At 44.6% G+C, this 22,557-nt stretch overlaps 2 protein-coding genes and 1 pseudogene across 3 annotated transcripts in view; all 3 read right to left on the bottom strand.

The window, feature by feature from the left end:
• The window catches only part of atp2b4 (ATPase plasma membrane Ca2+ transporting 4), a 146,026-nt gene that overhangs the window by 77,290 nt on the left and 46,179 nt on the right, over positions 1–22,557 (bottom strand). The gene's annotated exons all lie outside the window — the stretch shown is intronic.
• LOC306929726 (growth hormone-inducible transmembrane protein-like) lies at positions 11,488–12,732 on the bottom strand. The gene has a single exon (XM_079510370.1). It carries the CDS (start codon positions 12,648–12,650, stop codon positions 11,601–11,603), a length of 1,050 nt encoding a protein of 349 aa, XP_079366496.1. The 5' UTR covers positions 12,651–12,732; the 3' UTR covers positions 11,488–11,600.
• LOC306929727 (growth hormone-inducible transmembrane protein-like) lies at positions 15,888–17,121 on the bottom strand (annotated as a pseudogene). Its single transcript has one exon. The product of its transcript is annotated as a growth hormone-inducible transmembrane protein-like (transcript).

Genomic DNA, 22,557 nt, shown 5'->3' with positions numbered 1-22,557 from the left:
CAAACATACATAGGTTAACGTCACAGACATTGCTGTTCGTTGGAGTGGTTGCACCACTCAAAAAGGAACAGAGCCTTAATTCGTATCATTGGGCAACACCTGTGAAGAAAGTAGGGAAGGGGACAGGAAGTACGAACTTAGGAAGAGTTATTTTGTGTGCATAGAGCCTATTCTTTCAACATAAAATACTTTGGAAAAGGCAATTCTCTTGAACGCTGCCTTTAGGTACAGCATGCACGTGCCTGCACGTTGTAGAGAAGAAGAAGAAGCTAAACAAATGGGATATGTTCCAAATATTAGTCCTGTGAGGCTTGTGCATGTCATGTTATAGGAGAGAAGAGCAGAAGAGTCAAAACAAATACGACGAGTTCTGAATAGCTGTCCTTTGAGGCACATACAGTGCAGTGCGCATGAGTTAACGTCCCGCTGTAAGCCCTTTATTTATTTATTCAACTGTGACCAGGAAGTATACACTCCCTCGCACAGCTCATTATTCATTCTGAAAGTATGTAGACGATGAACAGGATTTCCAACATTACAGCAGGCAAACACTAACTGGTTGGATCTTTTCAATCTGTGGGTCTCCTGCGGGTCTCCTTCAAGATTTGGGTGTAAACAGTCCCATTTCATCATGTTTCCATGAGCTCTGATCACTAATGCAGCACCAATTTAAAAGACAACTTCACCCATTTTCATTTCCCATTTTTGTCTACTCACTCTGTTTCTCAGAGGACTGTGGAGTGTGGACAGTTCAGAAATCCGCCTACCTCATCAATGGGGAATCAAATCTATTCCTGGGAAGTAGAAGCCATTTTTCTCGCGTTAAATACATTTTAAATCTTGTTTGGAAAAAATAATAATGCAAAATCACACCTGTGTGAAGACCAAGATTTGGGGTTAACTTTGGGTGCCATTTTCCAGCCTATGAGTTTGACATGTATAAGTAACGCCAGTCTGTAGTTCTTATATTCGGCCACACTGGTGGGTAGACTGTTACTGCAGTACACTATCTTCCATCTCTCTACTATCTTTGACTTGTTCGTCTGTCGCTCTAATTTATCTATATGAGTCAAAGGTGCTATTATTCACTGTTAGAAAATGTTTGTGTGGTCTGATCTCCGCCTCGATATCCCCTTACGCCAAAACAGTTGTGTTTTGGTGTGTTTACTTGACTTTATGAGTAGACATGTGGGCATATGTCTTAGTCAACAAAATTAACACTGCATATCGTTATGGAACCAGAGAGAGAGAAAAAACATCTGTGAATCAGCGATCAGGCAAACGTGTTCTCTCCTCAGTAAATAAATAGCAGTTTTATGTTGCACGCAGATCATGATACGTATCTGTCTAGTAGGCTAGTCTGTTGTTTTGTTAGCCGCCTAGCCGATCTTGCCTGGGCAGTGTGTTGACTGTCAAGCACGGAGAATCGCATGTTCGCCAACCTTAACGCATGTTAACCAACCTTAATCTGGTCGTTTTCCGCATGTCGGACCAATGACTGGTCGGAAAAGCGTACGGACCCCATTGGTTGTCGGACTATTGGTTGTAGGACTATTGGCTGTCGGAGTATGTCTGACTATTGGTTGTAGGACTATTGGCTGTCGGAGTATGTCTGACTATTGGTTGTCTGACTATTGGTTGTCGGACTATTGGCTGTCGGACTATTGGCTGTCGGACTATTGGCTGTCGGACTATTGGCTGTCGACCGCTTGTAGATCGGTTCTTTTGGGCACATAGAGGCATGACGGAGACACCAGCGTAAAATTCTCCCTCCCCTGAAGACTTGCCAGGAGCCACCAGTGCTTACAAGATTTGTTTTACTGCGATCATGGATAAGCATCACTGCTTTAGCCCCAACCATTATTGTACAAAACACCTCAGCTATTATTTTATAGTGGGCACCCTCCAGCCAGTATGTGGTTAACCATACACTCAGTTACAATTGTGTGTATTTGTTTTACCAAATTCAAAAAACATAAACAATGTTTACAACATCAAGGGTTGACAATCATTTGAACATATTGCCTACATCTCGACAGTAATGTCAATTGCATTGAGGGAAACTGTGCTCTTACAATAGAGATGTGGGCAGCATAAGACATAATGACGCTGCTTCAGGCATAAGGATCCAGACGGGCTGCTGAGGGAGCCATGCTACAGTTCGTATACCTGAATCAGTCATCCCAGACTCATGGAATCCCTCCCAGGCAGCGGTGGGCCCATTCCATTGCCAGGGCTGTGACGGTCATGGGTGTCAAGATGACTGATGGTGGAAAGCCTTGCATGGCACTGTGGGATTCAGCAGAATTGTCCACAACAGATCTGATCCAATACGGCACGAGTCCTAAAAGCTCAGCCAATAAGCTCTCATGTTACGCCATTTCAAGAATGTAGGATACTACATGTCAAGGGGTGTGTGTGTATGTATGTGTGTGTGTGTGTGTGTGTTTCTGACTGGAAAGAGAGTGCAAACAAACCAACAAGTCTGTAGGGAGGCAAGGTTGGAAGGAACAGACAAAATGAATGGAGATTGTGTCTTGTACGTACCCTGCTGTTTTTCTAGGCTCGACTGATCTACTCACTATTCAGACTTGAAGTGTGTGATTGGTCAAAAGTCTCTCCCGGGGGAAATCGGTTGTGAAATGGATCGAGATTGAAAATGAGAGAAAAGAGATGATGCGTGATTGCTATTGACATTAGCTTAAGTCTTTAATGAGGACTCGTCAATTTGCCAACAGGGGGGGCAGCTTATATAGACAATTGGATCTCTCCCTCTGTCTCTGTGTGCCTTGTGGTTGTCAAAATGTCTCTGTGAAAGACAGGTAACCCCTGTTACAGCTCTCCCCAGTGCTCATCATGACCATTCTTAGCAACCATCAGTCGAATAGTGAAAAAAAAATACCAATCTAAATAACATAACCAGGTTGAAAGTGGTTAACGAGGACCAATCAATTTGCTAACCGGGTCGCCTTCCCATAATGCTTCACTCTCACCCTCTGTTTCTGTGTGCCTTGTGGTCGAAATGAACACATGGGCGACAGCAGGGAACTGGCCTGAGGACACAGGCAACACTCTTCATATGTCCCCGTCTATCTCTGACTGTCTCATGTTCCATCTCTCTCTTTCCAATGCCTTTCTTTACTCTTCCTTTTCCTGCGTCAGAGCATCTATGCAAACGTAGTTCTCACATTCACAGACTCCTTTCAACCACACACATGTACACCACAAAGCATACTATTACTTACTGTCCCTTCCCTAAAAGCACTAAGAATATGTTTCGTCCTTTTACCCGGAACAAGCGCCGAAACAGCTTTTTGTTTGATAGCTGTGATGAGACCCCTTTCCTTTCCCTCTGGAGAATTTCTCCTGGCAGTGTTAAAAAATGCATGAACATATGTAGAAAACTAGGATGACAACGTGAAGAAGAAGCGCTCCATAGAGGAAATGGAACGTTCATAGAATATAAATTATATACATTCTGTTTGTGCACACAGTAAGCAAATTGTACTATAGTGATGCACATTTTCTCTAGGAGGTCTACAAGAGGAAACCACATTGCACTGAAGTGGCACACAGCAATTCTTTTTTACACCTTCCCAGTTTTGTAATCTTATCCATTCTATTTTGGATTTGGACAAACCTTTTGGCTACTTATCCTGTTGTCAAAACTTTCTTCCTTCTATTGTTGGTCTACTTCCTACACTCCTACAGTATTCCTGTTGACTGCCCAATTTCTCCTCTGTTTAATTTAAGTTTCTCTACAGCATCTCATCTCATATATATTACAACTGTGGAATCTCAGCAGCATCTGGCATAGCGTATGTCGTTGGCGTAGCGCATGCTGCTGACATATTTGACCAAGCATTAAAATAGGTACGGGGATATGTGCGGAGAGTCCCTAGGTTGTACAGACATGGCATGTTGGTGTCGTATGTTTGGATAAAGATGAGCATGACGATATGCACAATGTTGCAGACCCATGCACGTGCCCAGCCCACAGCTGTGTTATTCATGTGGCAAAGCCCTCAGCCTGGGGAATGCGTTGTACAGAACTCTGAGTTTTTGTTTCAGGTGCATTTCTTGCTAATTAGAAACTCTCCCGCGTAGAAAGGTGTCATGGGGTGATCTAATTAAAAGATGGCACCTAGCGAGAGCAGGATATACATCACAAGATGTTTCCACCGCAAATTGAGTGTGACGTGTCCTATACAAAAATACAAAAAAAATTAAGGAAAATAAACAGATGAAAAGGAAAGTATAATTGAATTTAGTTTTTAAATGCCTGTGCAATCAGGGCAGACGGCACAATTTGTAAGGTAATTATTTGATTGAAAGAGCGAGATGACTATTAAATAGGTTTTTCAGGTCAGACTTGAATGTACGGTTCATTTTATCTTTTAGAAAACCATCAGTTTAGATGTTTTTTAAAAATCACACCCGTGTGAACTGAGTGGTGCAACTCCATGTGGGGGTCCCCGGGAACTTCCAGACCCACAGTAACACGCCCAGGGAGCCGCCACAGTTCCGGCGAGCCGTCCCACGTCCGAAACGGTCGAGAAATGACAGAGTTAACACATGGGGGTCCCCAGGGGGTCCCTCTACTGACACTGTACTGTCACACCCGAAATCACGTAATGGCTGCTAAAAACTCAGCTTCCCATCATGCAGCCTCTGTGCAGTGTGAATCTCAACACTGCCACATGGCTGCTGAAAACTCAGCTTCCCATCATGCACCTGTGCACAGTGTGAAGCTCAACAGCCCCACTTTGTCACCTGTTGGTACTCTAAACACACATAGGGACAGACATTGTTGTTCCTTGGAGTGGCTGCACCACTCAAAAATCACAGTTTTAGTGAAAGAAAACACTCTTGATGAAAGTCTCAGAGAACGTTCATAAACAGACTGAAAGTACTAGACCATTAGTTTTAGGTTAAAGAGTGTAAGGGCGCAACGGTTCACGGTTTAAAACTGAACCGTACAGTATGCCTTTGCACGGTCCATTACGCCAGGGGTTCTCAACCCGTGGGTCGCGACCCCTCGGGGGGGGTCGCCAAATTATTTTAGGGGGTCCCCAAATTATTTAAAAAAAAAAAAAAAAGATTGTTTTTAAAATTTTATTTTCACGATTTTTCAAAAATAGCAGACCTACAAGCTCGTAGCGCGCCACTCGGTGGCGCGCTATGAGCTTGTAGATCTGCTATTTTTCAATAGCTAAATTATAACAATGCTTAAAACACCAAAAGAGGTTCCCGCCCAAAATGGTTTAAGGTTATTGTAGCAGTCAATTTATATTGGGGGTCGGGAGGGGGCGGGGCGGGGGTCCCGAGACATTGCCAAAGCATTTCCGGGGGTCCCCGGCCAAAAACGTTGAGAACCCCTGCAATACGCCTTTATGGACCGCAACTTTTTGGTTTCTCAAAAAACAAACCAAAAAAGAAAAACAACCCGCGAGCGAATCCAGCTGGTGTTTGGCATGAACAGCTGATCCACAAGCATCAAGACACTTTGGGAGCCCGAGCCCCTCAAAAGAAAGCTTAATTTGTCCACTCCAATTTTTTTTTAAGTGCTCGAAACGTAATTTCCGTCAGACGAATTCCACAAAAATACTAAATGTAAATCCTCCACGAGCTGCACGTGTTTGTGTGCACAGGCTGCATTTTTTCCATGGATCAGTATAATGAAAGGCACAAAATATCAGCGAGCGGCAAGGTAATTATTTTCTTCGAAAAAAATGAAAAGGCAGAAAATACTGGAATGTGAAACCGTGAGCCAAACACCGAGGTTCGAACCGAACCGTGGTAACTGAACCGTTGCACCCCCAAAAGAATGTGCAGTTATAAATGATCCAGTTCCTCGTCACATTCCATCATTTGAGTCAAAATGGATCTTCTAATCTACATGTATCTCTATGGTTCTAGCCTAGGTTACATCACCCACACAGTAGTACTACCAAGGCTGTGATTCACAAATGCACAAACAAATAATCCATATCCTAACACTAACCCCACAGAAAAGGTGGGGTAAGGTAACGAAAAAGAGAGAGTGTGCAGAGTGTAAATTATAGATGTTGCATTTTCTTTCTATATGCTTTTCCTTGAGGCTGATCAGTGCCAGTTAAAGAGCATCTCTGGCAAAGATCACCTTAGGCAGTGTGTGTGTGTGTGTGTGTGTGTGTGTGTGTTTGTGTGTGCGCGCGCGCGCGCACACACACAGTGAAAGATAACTTCAGTCTATAGATTTATCACGCAACGAGAGCTTAAAGTAAACCTTACATAGCTGGCCGTTCACAACATTGCTTTCTAAAAGCATGACAGACCACGGATGGGCCCTAGTCCAAACGTTATACTACATCACAATAAATTTCATTTTCCAGCCCAGTTCAATTATTGATAGTTTACTCCCATGCAGAGTACAGTACATTATACCGACTCAACACTGCACTGTACATGTAGCACTTTGTTGTCTGTTGCCTTGCATCACCATGTTTCTAGTGCAGCATGACAGTAAAAATGTTTCATGTCGACTATGCTATACTTACAGTTGGAGGCCATCGATATTGTCCTTTTCTTTTTGCTGAGGTTTGCGTGATCTGCGCAAAAGGACAGTTAACCCATTTTGGGCGGGAACCCCTTTTGGTGTTTTAAACATTATGTTATAATTTAGCTATTGAAAAATAGCAGATCTACAAGCTCATAGCGCGCCACCGAGTGGCGCGCTACGAGCTTGTAGGTCTGCTATTTTTGAAAAATCGTGAAAATATTTATTTCAGAAAACTGGAGGATTTAGAAGGATTTTTTAAAATGTTGTGGTCAGGCCTAAATGGGTCAAATGATAAGGGACAATATCGGTGGCACCCAACTGTAGCACTTTGTTGTCTGTTGCCTTGCATCACCATGTTTCTAGTGCAGCATGACAGTAAAATGTTTTCATGTCGACTATGGTATACTTAGAAGGTGAAATGACAGTACAGTGTAACTGTTCAACTGAATTATTAAACATACAGTTGGGTGCCACCGATATTGTCCCTTATCATTTGACCCATTTAGGCCTGACCTCAAAATTTAAAAACATCCTTCTAAATCCTCCAGTTTTCTGAAATAAATATTTTCACGATTTTTCAAAAATAGCAGACCTACAAGCTCGTAGCGCGCCACTCAGTGGCGCGCTATGAGCTTGTAGATCTGCTATTTTTCAATAGCTAAATTATAACAATGTTTAAAACACCAAAAGGGGTTCCCGCCCAAAATGGGTTAACTGTCCTTTTGCGCAGATCACGCAAACCTCAGCAAAAAGAAAAGGACAATATCGATGGCCTCCAACTGTACGCACAGGGGCGTGAGTGGCTTAGGGGTAGAGTAGCCGGTACAGTGGTCAGATGGGAACCGCAAGGTTCCCAGTTCAATCCCGGGCTCCCCCAGAGTTAGTGTCGAAGTGTCCTTAGAGCAAGACTCTGAAGTCTGAACCCCTAATAATGTGCAGGTTGGTGGCTTGCATGGTTTCCTCCGCCATCGGTGTATGAATGTGTGCGTGAATTGGTGAATGTAATGCTCAATCTATGTAAAGCGCTTTGGACCATCTACGTTAAGAGCTTGTAGACCAAGCATTAGTAAATATAAATAAGAGTTTACAGATAATGCCTGAAGACCACTGGATCAGGCAACAGAGAACAGGAGAGGCAAGATTGAGTGCTCTACTAGTACTAGTGAGCTATCCCAAACTACAAAGCAGATCCAGACTTTAAAGCAGAAAGTAGCCAACATGCGAAACAGAAGCCATCGTCTCAACTTCAGGCGTGTGCAGCTGAAAGAAGGTACCGAGGCTTGTGATACAGTACCCACGGTCTTTGGCAAAATCCTAAACTACATACTAGACCAGGGGTTCTCAACGTTTTTGGCCGGGGACCCCCTGGAAATGCTTTGGCCATGTCTCGCGACCCCCAATACAACTTGACTGCTATAATAACCTTAATAATAGAGAAAATACATCAGAACCATCGTTAAACTAGGGACCCTACTCTCTTCATTTTCGCCCTAGAACCATTAGCATGTGCATTCCGCTCTTGTAATGATATAACCTACACTGTGTGAACTTCCATTTCCTTTTAAATTGAATATGCATGCTGGTGATATTTTGCAAGAGCCAGCATCCCCCATACCCACAGTTCTTAATTGTATTCATTGATGTGCCCGTTTTCTTTTTCCACTCAACTTTCACACATTTACAATCGGATCCCATGGGTGCCCCTTTCATTTGGAAAACAAATGAAATGGAGAGCACAGTAATGAACGTTATACAGTATCACATATTAATAAAACCCATAGGCTAATGGCCCTGGCATCCTCCAGAGCAGAACTTTTGAAAATGAATGTTTTACCAAGACTTTTCAAATTCCATGTATTAATCTTAAAGTTTTAGGATTGCATGCTCTATTGTGAAGTAGCTTCATGGGAGACACAGCATCAAGGAGCTTTCCATTCTTCCCCCATTAAGACCTGAGGCTGATTCTACAACATGTCTTCCAAATCCTAACAGTTTACTAAAAAACGTATGTCACTATATATTGCTGCCATATTTTAACATTTTGTTGTTTCGTAAATTAGGTCCTACTTGATCATACTACAGCGTCGCCCAAAAGCATCAAAAGCAGCAGATCTGGAACATCGAAGCACGTTTTGACCTTGTAGATCTGTTACGTTTGCTACTTTTGAATTTGAATGCTGAAAACTAACAGTTTTGGACATAATGACGTTTCCACGTGATAGAGAGGATATATAGCTAAAATCTAAAATGACAGACACTTTCCTGGTTTTAATGGGTTACACAATAAAACTTGGTGGAGCGATATGACATTACAACAGTGGGACAGATCTTTAGTGATAGAATATGACAATTTCAGCAACTTAAGTCCATTTGCCTTTTGTAGTCGTTCTTTGGTATTCTTCGTTTGTTTTGAATAACTATGCAACTATTGTCTGCTACAGTACAAATAGATGTAGATGTACAAAAGAGGGAGCCGTCACCGTGCCTGCCTCATGCTCAAGAAAGAGTGGGATCATCTTTTTAAGACAGATGTGTGGCCTCAAAATGTATAGCTAAATGTTTATGGCTGCCTCTAGTGCATTATTCTTCTGTCCAGCTGGCTTCGGAGCATGGCCTCAATATATCTTTGAATTCTTCTCAATGGAATACAATTTCGAGGTCGAGCATTGAGCTCACCTAAACACCAAGATCGATGCTGGCACAATTGTGTCAAACAAGGTTCATTTCTCCATCAGCTTTGGGACTGGCCATCTGTCAAAGCACTCACTCTGGTTAAAAGTAATATCCCGAATGTCAGAGTTTTTCTTGGCTGGAAGAATACTTTCTCAACATGGAACGGGCAGCCTGCCTGTTAAATGAGTTTGATAAGGGCCTGTATGGCCATGGGGACATTGTTTGAAAGCTCCTTGTTTGATCGTATAGTTACAGTATATTTTCCCTTGCAAGTGTGTCTTATTGTGTGGAGGATAATAAACTCTCTTGCACATACTGTAATCCCTCCTCTCTCTAGCCTATCTTTCACTACAGTATGTGAAGAAAATACCAAGCTTTTCTTTTTAAGTTTACCTACGTGTTTCTAGTGAGCAAGACTTTCACTGCAGTGTACCTGCATTGAAACAAGTGGTCTGAATAAAATGACAATCTTCCACTTTACACTCGCCACCTTCCACTTTGATCTATGCGGAAATGTGGGAGCCAAACTCTGCAACCTACGGTATACAGCAGCCGGTGGAAGCGGCAAAAACACATTAGTTTCAAATCAGACCCAAGACAGCTCATATCCAAGGTTCATTTTCCACACAGGAGTGGGTATTATGGCTCGCTTGCTCCTCCATTATCAGGCATGATACCATGGCTGCCAGGAGCCAGGAGTGGAGACTGGAGTATAAAACAAAGAGGACAATCGATATCTGTCCTCCATAGAGAGAGAAGGCAGTGGACTGGTTGATTAGTAAACATTAAGCAGGGCGAGTGGATGCTGGGCTAAACAACGTGTCACAGAGCGCCGCAGCCATTCGGCTGGAACAGACACAGCTGGCAAATGGCACAACGTCGAGGCATGGCTGACTGTGTGCATGTGTGTCTGCCTCCGTTTGTATTTTAAGGTTATTTTCTGTCACAATTCTGCCTCGTTGGATGGTGTTTTATCGAAAGTTACAGTAGAAAGGGGGGGGGGGGGGCACTTAAGCCATTTTGGGCGGGAACCCCTTTTGGTGTTAGCATTATGTTATGCTTTAGCTAATGAAAAATAGCAGATCTACAAGCTCATAGCGCGCCACCGAGTGGCGCGCTACGAGCTTGTAGGTCTGCTATTTTTGAAAAATCGAAGAACGACTGACATAGAAACATAGCTTTTTCAGAAAACTGTCAGGATGTAGAAGACATTTTTAGAATCTGATCTCAGGTCAGAATGGGTTAAGCCAGTGCTGTCGACAGGGGTGGACTTCTGGGGCTGAAGCCTTTGCCTGGGACCTTTTTGTTATGCATCCCATGTCTATAATGTGTTAAATAAAAATCACACACGTGTGAAGTGAGGGGCGCTAATATATTAAAGTCTAACTAATGTTGATTAGGTGATGTAATGGTGATGTAAAACAAACATTAAATGCCATTAACAATAAAGAGACAATATGACGTAAATTTTCCCTTCATTGTCAATGGCGTTTTTTTTTTTTTTTTCACATTTTAAATGTCTTTATTGAATGATTCAATAACTGACAATTTGCAAAGAAGTTCATTCCCTAGTGCGAAGTGTGAACCTGTTGAAGTAAAATCTCAATGTATCTTAAGAAAATAAGTATGTATCACACATTTTAATAATTGTGAGAGCTAGAAGCATCAGATTTAGATGACATGCGGTTATGACCTTAGGTGTCCTGAACTTCTTTTAACCCAATCAGAAAGGGGAACAACAACACGTTATTTAAAAATCACACCCGTGTGAACTGAGTGGTGTAAGGTTTTATATAGCATGATCAGCTGTGGTCTGACGTAATGTCTGACGTAATGAAATAAGGTAAGGTTTTATGTAGCCTGATCAGCTCTGATCTGACGTAATGAAATCACACCCGGATGTGATTTCACAACTGGCTTTTTCTGTGCAGAGAAAATGACCATGGTTGCTACGGTCATCCAGTTCACCCGGGTGTGATTTAATTACGTCAGAAATTATTTTGAACATAGCAACCATGCTCATTTTTTTCTGCACACAAAAGCCAGTTGTAGGAGTGGTTTACACCACTCAAAAATAAATAGAAAATACAAGGAACAATATAAACAAGTCGGGGTCAGAGGAGTCATATTCACCTCCAGCAAACCTGGGATGCATCAAACATAACTTTCAGGATCAAGATAAAAGCATCTCTTCCTAAAACCATAACCATATCAATGTACAATTTGTCTTGATATGCTTTATTTATAATTTGTTTATAATTTTTATAATTATTTGTATTTACCAGTTGGATAGCGTTTTAAAACTAAAACAGGGTAGACTCTGGCGTGCGCTGCTTGTGTACGTAGTGGAAGTGAAAGGGGACTCGAGTTGGAACGGGTGACGCATCTACTTCCTCCTATTTCCGCCTCCCGACAGAATCATCACCAGCCTCATGAAGATGTTCAAAGTGTCCATGTAAATACCCATGCACGCATTGATGGGGTCATATTTCTGGACACCGTAGAGGGGGTAGGTCTCGGCTTTCTTGATGATCTTCTGCGTGTCGTACAGGAGGAAAGCGCTGAACAGCAGCAGACCCCCGTAGATGGCCACGCCATAGAGCCCAGCGCCGAACGCTGAGGTGGGGGGCAGGAACATCGAGCCAATGGAGGAGGCAAAGACCACTCCGAAACCAACAGCCAGTGGCCCACCCATGTAGAGGAACTTCTCGCTAGGGGCACACATGGCCACCGTAGAGAGGCCACCCACGATGCCCGTTGTGTACCAAGCGGCCCTCAGCATCAGGGGTCCTCCCAGAAGAGTGAGTGGGGCGATGACGGCGCCCATTACACCTGCATGGAGCAGCCAGGCAAGATGTTTAGGCATCGGACTCTGATCATATGAAATGGACCTGACCAACATGCCTGCTCCAATCATGGCAGCAAACGTAGCTCCCATTGCCAGCCAAGAGCCCCTCATCATCAGACCCATGAGAGCTGGGGTCCTGCTCACTGCAACAGCTGACATGGCTGTCATTCCAATACTGCCAGCGAAATACATGTAGGTGGTGTGGATTCTGTCCTTGACGTACTGGGGCCAGATCACTGCTTTCTCAATGGCACCGATCTCATTAGACATGCCTAGTCCATAGTAACACAGAGCACCAAGGCCTACAGCAGCACCCCCAGCCAGGATCATTCTTCCCATGCTGTCAATTCTAATGGCAGTATTTGTGGCTGGCTCGAACGCTGCTTCTTTGAGCTGGTCTCTGGTGGTCTTCGCCCGACGGAAGCCAAATCTGGCCTTTGTAGAATAACCCTGGTGAGGCTTTAGCAGGGGTGGACAAGCCTTCAGCGTGGAACTTCTCAGGGCCGGGGAGCCACCGTGTGTCAGCATGGGGCGCAGCCCAGCCACCCCTGGGAGACTCCTCAGGCATGTCAGCCTCGCCAACAACATGGTCAATGATCAAATGTGTGCTATCACTCAAGAGAGCTGGTTCACCTTCTTTCACGACAGTGCGTTGATGAACTGAACTGACGCAATTCGTCAATGGCGTTTTTAAAACAAACATTGACTCTATATATAGTAGGGGCTAGCGCCCCTCAAAAACATACGTGTACTGTATAATCATCTTCACTCAGTCTGTAGTTCAAAATAATATTGATACATCTGTGAAATCCCCATATGTGGAGTACGCTGATGTCATCAATAGGATGCCATAGACTGGCCTAGATTCCATATTTGTCCATGGCCGACACGGAACTCCATATATATGGGCATAAAAGGGACAAAGACAGAGAGAGAGACGGGTATAGCTGGTTCTCTGCCAACCGGTATTGCAGGTAACAGGTATTGCATAACTACGTGAGGCATGCATTTCTAACTTGTATCGTTCCCGAGTAGGCCAGTGCTCCACAGGCACTGGTCTAGTGGTTATAAGCATTCATAAATACTCAAAGCTTTATATCAACGATCAAAACTCATTATAAAGCATTTTATAATGATTTATTTAAGTTAGATCACACTCTTCAGCAACGTATGAATGGCTCTAGGTTGCTAGGCGATTGATTGGAAATGAACCAGAAACGAAAAGTCCACCTTTGTCTGGCTCAATGTAGAGCCGGACAATTAAAATGCAAGTCTTTTTCCAGATTGCGTTTTTGGTCAAAACAAGCTTTATTCACAGCATATAACTAAAGAACCGATGATTGCAGTACCAAAAAAAGAATCAGGTGAAAACTTTTTGATTGTGCGGCACTTTACACAGCCGCCGTTTACTTCTTTATGGCCCGGTACCCATTGGCCTTCAAATTAAGGGTCTGCACTGAAAGTGAGGGAATAATTAATTGGCTTCATGGGGTGTGTAACTTATAGGTATACTATACGTATGCTTTCACTACGTCTGTACTAGACACTATTTGTAAGACAACAGAGGCTGTAATCCACAAGTCCACCATTAGGATATTTCCAAACCAGAAACCCTGGATAAATAGGAATATCCGTGAGGCTCTGAAAAAGAGAACAGCCACTCATAAGTCAGGGCTGGTGACAGGCAATAAGGATGCCTATAGAGCAGCATGTTATGACGTGAGGAGAGCTGTGAAAGATGCCAAAAGGCAGTATGGAGAAAAGGTGGATCTACAGTTCCAACAGGGAGACTCTAGGAGTTTGTGGAAAGGGTTGAGGGAGATGACAGACTATAAGGCACCTCCCCCCTCCTTGGAAAATGCTGACATGTCTCTGGCAAATGAACTAAACACCTTTTATGCACGCTTTGAGACCCCTGGTAACAGGCAGGTCAGTGCAGATAGAGCAGAGACAGTCAGAGAGGCAGAGGATAGCCCTCTCACAGTATCTGAGCATTCGGTGAGGAGGATGTTCAGTAAAATGAACATCAGGAAGGCTGCAGGACCAGATGGCATTGCAGGACGAGTACTGAAAACATGTGCCGACCAACTTGCACCAGTATTCACAGCAATATTCAATCACTCTCTGGCCCAGTCTATTATTCCCACATGCTTCAAGGAGTCCATTATTATCCCGGTACCCAAGATCCCAAAATCTAGCTGTCTAAATGACTATCGCCCAGTAGCGCTAACATCAGTAGTGATGAAGTGCTTTGAAAAGCTGATAAAGGGCCACATTTCCTCCCTACTACCAGGGTGATTTGACAACCTACAGTTTGCCTATCGTCCCAATAGATCCACTGATGATGCCATCGAGCATATCCTTGAGACTGCTCTTGTCCACCTAGACGACAAGAAGAAGGATACCTACGTGAGGCTATTATTTATTGATTATAGCTCCGCTTTCAATACCATCATTCCATCCAGGCTCATCAGTAAACTAAGGGACCTAGGAATCAGCAGCACACTGTCGATGGATTCATGACTTCCTGACAGGCAGACCACAGGCGAACGCTGTGGTGAAGAAGTCACCGCAGAGGCTGTACCATCTCAGACGCCTGAGATCTTTTGGAGTGTCTCCTCTTGCACTACACAACTTCTACACCTGCACCATGGAGAGCGTCCTGTCAGGTAACATCACAGCGTGGTATGGGAACTGTACGGTGCGAGACCAGCAAGCCCTGCAGAGGGTCGTCAGGATGGCCGGGCGGATCACAGGAGGTAGCTTCCCTGCAGAGGGTCGTCAGGATGGCGGGGCGGATCACAGGAGGTAGCTTCCCGGCCCTCCAGGATATCTACACTAAGCGCTGCAGAACAAAGACCAAGCGGATCATGGAGGACAGTACCCACCCGGCTCATGGTCTGTTTGAGCTGCGCTGCAGAACAAAGACCAAGCGGATCATGGAGGACAGTACCCACCCGGCTCATGGTCTGTTTGAGCTGCTGAAGACCAAGCGGATCATGGAGGACAGTACCCACCCGGCTCACGGTCTGTGGACAGTACCCACCCGGCTCATGGTCTGTTTGAGCTGCTGAAGTCCGGGAAGAGATACAGGATACACAAGGCTGTCCTGGAAAGGCTGAGGAAAAGTTTTTTTTCCCCAGGCCATTAGGATTCTAAATGACGACATGGACCTTGAGAGACGACAGGGATCGGGTCATCACCCACGCACTTGAGCGTGGGGAGGGGCAGTTGAGTACACGTATGCACATACAACAACCCCCCCCCCCCCCCAATCAGAAAGGGGAACAACAACACGTTATTTAAAAATCACACCCGTGTGAACTGAGTGGTGTAAGGTTTTATATAGCATGATCAGCTGTGGTCTGACGTAATGTCTGACGTAATGAAATAAGGTAAGGTTTTATGTAGCCTGATCAGCTCTGATCTGACGTAATGAAATCACACCCGGATGTGATTTCACAACTGGCTTTTTCTGTGCAGAGAAAATGACCATGGTTGCTACGGTCATCCAGTTCACCCGGGTGTGATTTAATTACGTCAGAAATTATTTTGAACATAGCAACCATGCTCATTTTTTTCTGCACACAAAAGCCAGTTGTAGGAGTGGTTTACACCACTCAAAAATAAATAGAAAATACAAGGAACAATATAAACAAGTCGGGGTCAGAGGAGTCATATTCACCTCCAGCAAACCTGGGATGCATCAAACATAACTTTCAGGATCAAGATAAAAGCATCTCTTCCTAAAACCATAACCATATCAATGTACAATTTGTCTTGATATGCTTTATTTATAATTTGTTTATAATTTTTATAATTATTTGTATTTACCAGTTGGATAGCGTTTTAAAACTAAAACAGGGTAGACTCTGGCGTGCGCTGCTTGTGTACGTAGTGGAAGTGAAAGGGGACTCGAGTTGGAACGGGTGACGCATCTACTTCCTCCTATTTCCGCCTCCCGACAGAATCATCACCAGCCTCATGAAGATGTTCAAAGTGTCCATGTAAATACCCATGCACGCATTGATGGGGTCATATTTCTGGACACCGTAGAGGGGGTAGGTCTCGGCTTTCTTGATGATCTTCTGCGTGTCGTACAGGAGGAAAGCGCTGAACAGCAGCAGACCCCCGTAGATGGCCACGCCATAGAGCCCAGCGCCGAACGCTGAGGTGGGGGGCAGGAACATCGAGCCAATGGAGGAGGCAAAGACCACTCCGAAACCAACAGCCAGTGGCCCACCCATGTAGAGGAACTTCTCGCTAGGGGCACACATGGCCACCGTAGAGAGGCCACCCACGATGCCCGTTGTGTACCAAGCGGCCCTCAGCATCAGGGGTCCTCCCAGAAGAGTGAGTGGGGCGATGACGGCGCCCATTACACCTGCATGGAGCAGCCAGGCAAGATGTTTAGGCATCGGACTCTGATCATATGAAATGGACCTGACCAACATGCCTGCTCCAATCATGGCAGCAAACGTAGCTCCCATTGCCAGCCATCATCAGACCCATGAGAGCTGGGGTCCTGCTCACTGCAACAGCTGACATGGCTGTCATTCCAATACTGCCAGCGAAATACATGTAGGTGGTGTGGATTCTGTCCTTGACGTACTGGGGCCAGATCACTGCTTTCTCAATGGCACCGATCTCATTAGACATGCCTAGTCCATAGTAACACAGAGCACCAAGGCCTACAGCAGCACCCCCAGCCAGGATCATTCTTCCCATGCTGTCAATTCTAATGGCAGTATTTGTGGCTGGCTCGAACGCTGCTTCTTTGAGCTGGTCTCTGGTGGTCTTCGCCCGACGGAAGCCAAATCTGGCCTTTGTAGAATAACCCTGGTGAGGCTTTAGCAGGGGTGGACAAGCCTTCAGCGTGGAACTTCTCAGGGCCGGGGAGCCACCGTGTGTCAGCATGGGGCGCAGCCCAGCCACCCCTGGGAGACTCCTCAGGCATGTCAGCCTCGCCAACAACATGGTCAATGATCAAATGTGTGCTATCACTCAAGAGAGCTGGTTCACCTTCTTTCACGACAGTGCGTTGATGAACTGAACTGACGCAATTCGTCAATGGCGTTTTTAAAACAAACATTGACTCTATATATAGTAGGGGCTAGCGCCCCTCAAAAACATACGTGTACTGTATAATCATCTTCACTCAGTCTGTAGTTCAAAATAATATTGATACATCTGTGAAATCCCCATATGTGGAGTACGCTGATGTCATCAATAGGACGCCATAGACTGGCCTAGATTCCATATTTGTCCATGGCCGACACGGAACTCCATATATATGGGCATAAAAGGGACAAAGACAGAGAGAGAGACGGGTATAGCTGGTTCTCTGCCAACCGGTATTGCAGGTAACAGGTATTGCATAACTACGTGAGGCATGCATTTCTAACTTGTATCGTTCCCGAGTAGGCCAGTGCTCCACAGGCACTGGTCTAGTGGTTATAAGCATTCATAAATACTCAAAGCTTTATATCAACGATCAAAACTCATTATAAAGCATTTTATAATGATTTATTTAAGTTAGATCACACTCTTCAGCAACGTATGAATGGCTCTAGGTTGCTAGGCGATTGATTGGAAATGAACCAGAAACGAAAAGTCCACCTTTGTCTGGCTCAATGTAGAGCCGGACAATTAAAATGCAAGTCTTTTTCCAGATTGCGTTTTTGGTCAAAACAAGCTTTATTCACAGCATATAACTAAAGAACCGATGATTGCAGTACCAAAAAAAGAATCAGGTGAAAACTTTTTGATTGTGCGGCACTTTACACAGCCGCCGTTTACTTCTTTATGGCCCGGTACCCATTGGCCTTCAAATTAAGGGTCTGCACTGAAAGTGAGGGAATAATTAATTGGCTTCATGGGGTGTGTAACTTATAGGTATACTATACGTATGCTTTCACTACGTCTGTACTAGACACTATTTGTAAGACAACAGAGGCTGTAATCCACAAGTCCACCATTAGGATATTTCCAAACCAGAAACCCTGGATAAATAGGAATATCCGTGAGGCTCTGAAAAAGAGAACAGCCACTCATAAGTCAGGGCTGGTGACAGGCAATAAGGATGCCTATAGAGCAGCATGTTATGACGTGAGGAGAGCTGTGAAAGATGCCAAAAGGCAGTATGGAGAAAAGGTGGATCTACAGTTCCAACAGGGAGACTCTAGGAGTTTGTGGAAAGGGTTGAGGGAGATGACAGACTATAAGGCACCTCCCCCCTCCTTGGAAAATGCTGACATGTCTCTGGCAAATGAACTAAACACCTTTTATGCACGCTTTGAGACCCCTGGTAACAGGCAGGTCAGTGCAGATAGAGCAGAGACAGTCAGAGAGGCAGAGGATAGCCCTCTCACAGTATCTGAGCATTCGGTGAGGAGGATGTTCAGTAAAATGAACATCAGGAAGGCTGCAGGACCAGATGGCATTGCAGGACGAGTACTGAAAACATGTGCCGACCAACTTGCACCAGTATTCACAGCAATATTCAATCACTCTCTGGCCCAGTCTATTATTCCCACATGCTTCAAGGAGTCCATTATTATCCCGGTACCCAAGATCCCAAAATCTAGCTGTCTAAATGACTATCGCCCAGTAGCGCTAACATCAGTAGTGATGAAGTGCTTTGAAAAGCTGATAAAGGGCCACATTTCCTCCCTACTACCAGGGTGATTTGACAACCTACAGTTTGCCTATCGTCCCAATAGATCCACTGATGATGCCATCGAGCATATCCTTGAGACTGCTCTTGTCCACCTAGACGACAAGAAGAAGGATACCTACGTGAGGCTATTATTTATTGATTATAGCTCCGCTTTCAATACCATCATTCCATCCAGGCTCATCAGTAAACTAAGGGACCTAGGAATCAGCAGCACACTGTCGATGGATTCATGACTTCCTGACAGGCAGACCACAGGCGAACGCTGTGGTGAAGAAGTCACCGCAGAGGCTGTACCATCTCAGACGCCTGAGATCTTTTGGAGTGTCTCCTCTTGCACTACACAACTTCTACACCTGCACCATGGAGAGCGTCCTGTCAGGTAACATCACAGCGTGGTATGGGAACTGTACGGTGCGAGACCAGCAAGCCCTGCAGAGGGTCGTCAGGATGGCCGGGCGGATCACAGGAGGTAGCTTCCCTGCAGAGGGTCGTCAGGATGGCGGGGCGGATCACAGGAGGTAGCTTCCCGGCCCTCCAGGATATCTACACTAAGCGCTGCAGAACAAAGACCAAGCGGATCATGGAGGACAGTACCCACCCGGCTCATGGTCTGTTTGAGCTGCGCTGCAGAACAAAGACCAAGCGGATCATGGAGGACAGTACCCACCCGGCTCATGGTCTGTTTGAGCTGCTGAAGACCAAGCGGATCATGGAGGACAGTACCCACCCGGCTCACGGTCTGTGGACAGTACCCACCCGGCTCATGGTCTGTTTGAGCTGCTGAAGTCCGGGAAGAGATACAGGATACACAAGGCTGTCCTGGAAAGGCTGAGGAAAAGTTTTTTTTCCCCAGGCCATTAGGATTCTAAATGACGACATGGACCTTGAGAGACGACAGGGATCGGGTCATCACCCACGCACTTGAGCGTGGGGAGGGGCAGTTGAGTACACGTATGCACATACAACAACCCCCCCCCCCCCCCCCCCCCCCCCCCCCCCCCGCTCCCTTCACAGGGACTTCATATGGACATGACACAAATGGACATTATTATTTATTGTAGTCTAACTTAAATTATTTATTATAGTCTTGTTGGCTTTAGGGATGGAAGTGTTTTAAATGGTAGGATTTATTTTCTCCTCCTTTATTTTCTAGGCTAACCCTAGTCTAGCACAAACCTAGACTTAGGAACAACCAGAAGAGCCGAATCAGAGGACCTTACTCAGGCTATTGACAGGTACAAGTACCTGCCTTTTTTGCTTTTCAATGGAATAAAATATGTTCTACTTGAACTTAACGGAGCTAGGCTGGCTTGGCCAGCCTCATAGCGGGGATTCACTGAAGATTCCTCCCCGCATACGAGTCTGGAGTCGGGCCCATAGGCAGCATGAAAGGTGGGCGTTTGCCTTGACAGACAGACCCATCTAGCCAATCAGCGTAACAAAAAAGCTCCCGTCACCACACAGTGCGCTATTCTGCTCCTCATGCATGAAAGATACCACGCTAAAAACAACAAGGTCCGTTTAGTTTCTACTTTATACGTGAGCGAGATATGTTGGATATACAGTATGTCAGAGTCTATTCTGTTCTTATCATTTCTGTGTAAACTTTTAAACTTGTTGCAACCCAATTGTTTTGAAAGTGAATTCAGTGAATCCCCGCTATGAGGCTGGCCAAGCAAGGCTAGAACTTGGACCTTCTTTAAGTTCACCAGCTTACCGAATATACAGTATTTTCCCACTGTGATGCATACAAAGGAAATTAACATAGAACTATTGTTGTCCTAAAGCAGTGGTGTCCAAAGTCCGGTCCCACGGCACAATTTTGACATCAATGTGCTTGGTGTCCTCAAACTCACGCATCCAACAAGCTTTAAACTGAGCAGATTGGACATTCAGTTCCATAATATAGGGGCGGCGGTGGCTCAGGGGTAGAGTGCCTGGATGGGAACCGCAAGGTTGCCAGTTCGAACCTGGGCTCCCCCAGAGTTACTGTCAAAGTGTCCTTGAGCAAGACACTGAACCCCTAATTGCTCCTGATGTGCTGGTTGGTGCCTTGCATGGTTTCTGCCGCCATCGGTGTATGAATGTGTGTGTGAATGGGTGAATGTAATGTAAAGCGCCTTGGATAAAGGTGCTATATAAATGCACCATTTACCATTTATAATGGCCAAACCTTCTGGAAAACGTCTCCGTCAGGATTTGAGAACTCTAGTTTAATGTGGACATAATTGACGGTCATTGTAATGCACATGAAAGAGAGATGTACTGTATCTCTACTCTACTTAACTGTAGAGTACTTAACTGTATCATCAATGTTAACCTCTTGGTAGCTAAGCAGACAGAAACACTTTACACGTCTGATTACATTGGGTAATGTTAAATAAGGCTGAAAACGAGTTATTTGCATTTTGTTCACAGCTTGTTTAAATACAATGCATACAGTATGTCAGTGATATGGTCCGAAAGTACATTATGATAGGTAGGAGATGTAGTTGGCCCTTGGGCGTTTCATATTTTCTAATTTGGCCCCCTAATTTGGACATCCCTGTCCTAAAGTAAATATATCTTGTATTCTAGGGAGTTTGGATACGGAATTCTTCCATTTTCTGACATCACAAAACGGCTCAATTAAACAATGTTTATAGGCGCTCGGGTGGCACAGTGGTAAAGTACCTGCCCACTACAACGGAGGATGTGGTTCGAATCCACGCAATTGGCCCACAATTGGCCCGAGCACGAACACAATGGGCCCGTGTTCGGAGTAGAGCGAAGGCTCTACAGTACGTCCTCTTGGTGGAGGCTCCTCACTGGCAGGTGAGCCAGTAGGATACGACAGCAAATTGAGGAGGAAAAGAGGGTAAACAATATTGGCTAATCTAAACAAAAATAAATAAAAATAATATATTTTGCGGTTAGGGCAGATTTAGCTGTTCAAACACTTTTTTCAACATTTATAAAAAACTCAAAACTCAAAACATTAACTGAAGTACAGTACTCAATTTGTTATTGTCGACCACTGGTTATAATTCATTGTTGCTGTAATAATGCCATATTTTCCTGTTCAAACCAACCAAGCATGTGTGATCACTGTGATGACATTGTGTTGTATTGCAGTTGCAAGCCTGGCTGTCAATAACTATATGAATCCTAGTAGATTTACACACTGGTATGTGTTATTTGCCCAGTGCAGCCTTTTAAATAAATAACTAAAAATGTCAGCTGTCAATAGGATTAAAACCAGCGTATAACTACATAACTGTTGTTATATGCGAGTGTATAATACTTCTCTTGTCTCTCTTATAATGTACCCAAGTCTACTTTGTTTTTCCACAGAGACAACTGTGACAGACCATCATCTTGCCTGTCATTAGGGTTTTGTCTGGGTTTGGGCAACAGAAAAGGGAGCCTTTTCAGGTTCACTTGAAAAAAATATGTTTTTCTATTATCCCCTCCCATCCGCCCACACTGAAAACAGAATGACGCTTCCTTCATTAACAGGAGTAATTTCTCATATGGAGGATGCAACTACAGCTGTCCCTTGATTACTAAATGGAATAGAGCAATGATCTATGGAGCCATTAGGGGAAGGGGCTGGAACTAATTTCAATCCTGGAATGGACTGGTGACTGGGCTACACAATGAGGTGGGGATGAGAGCGAGAGAGAGAGAGAGAGAGAGAGAGAGAGAGAGAGAGAGTGAGAGACAGCAAGTGAGGGGGGAGGAGAAATGTGAAATACAAGTCGGATAGGGACACATAAAAGAAGGAAACATGAATGGGTTTCAGCCATTTTCTGCCCACTCAACCTAGCCGTATAA

Source organism: Electrona antarctica (genome assembly GCF_951216825.1).
Source record: "Electrona antarctica genome assembly, chromosome: 9".
Taxonomy (NCBI): Eukaryota; Metazoa; Chordata; class Actinopteri; order Myctophiformes; family Myctophidae; genus Electrona; species Electrona antarctica.
The sequence above is the reverse complement of the archived record's forward strand: the minus strand, read 5'-3'. Positions and strand labels throughout refer to the sequence as shown.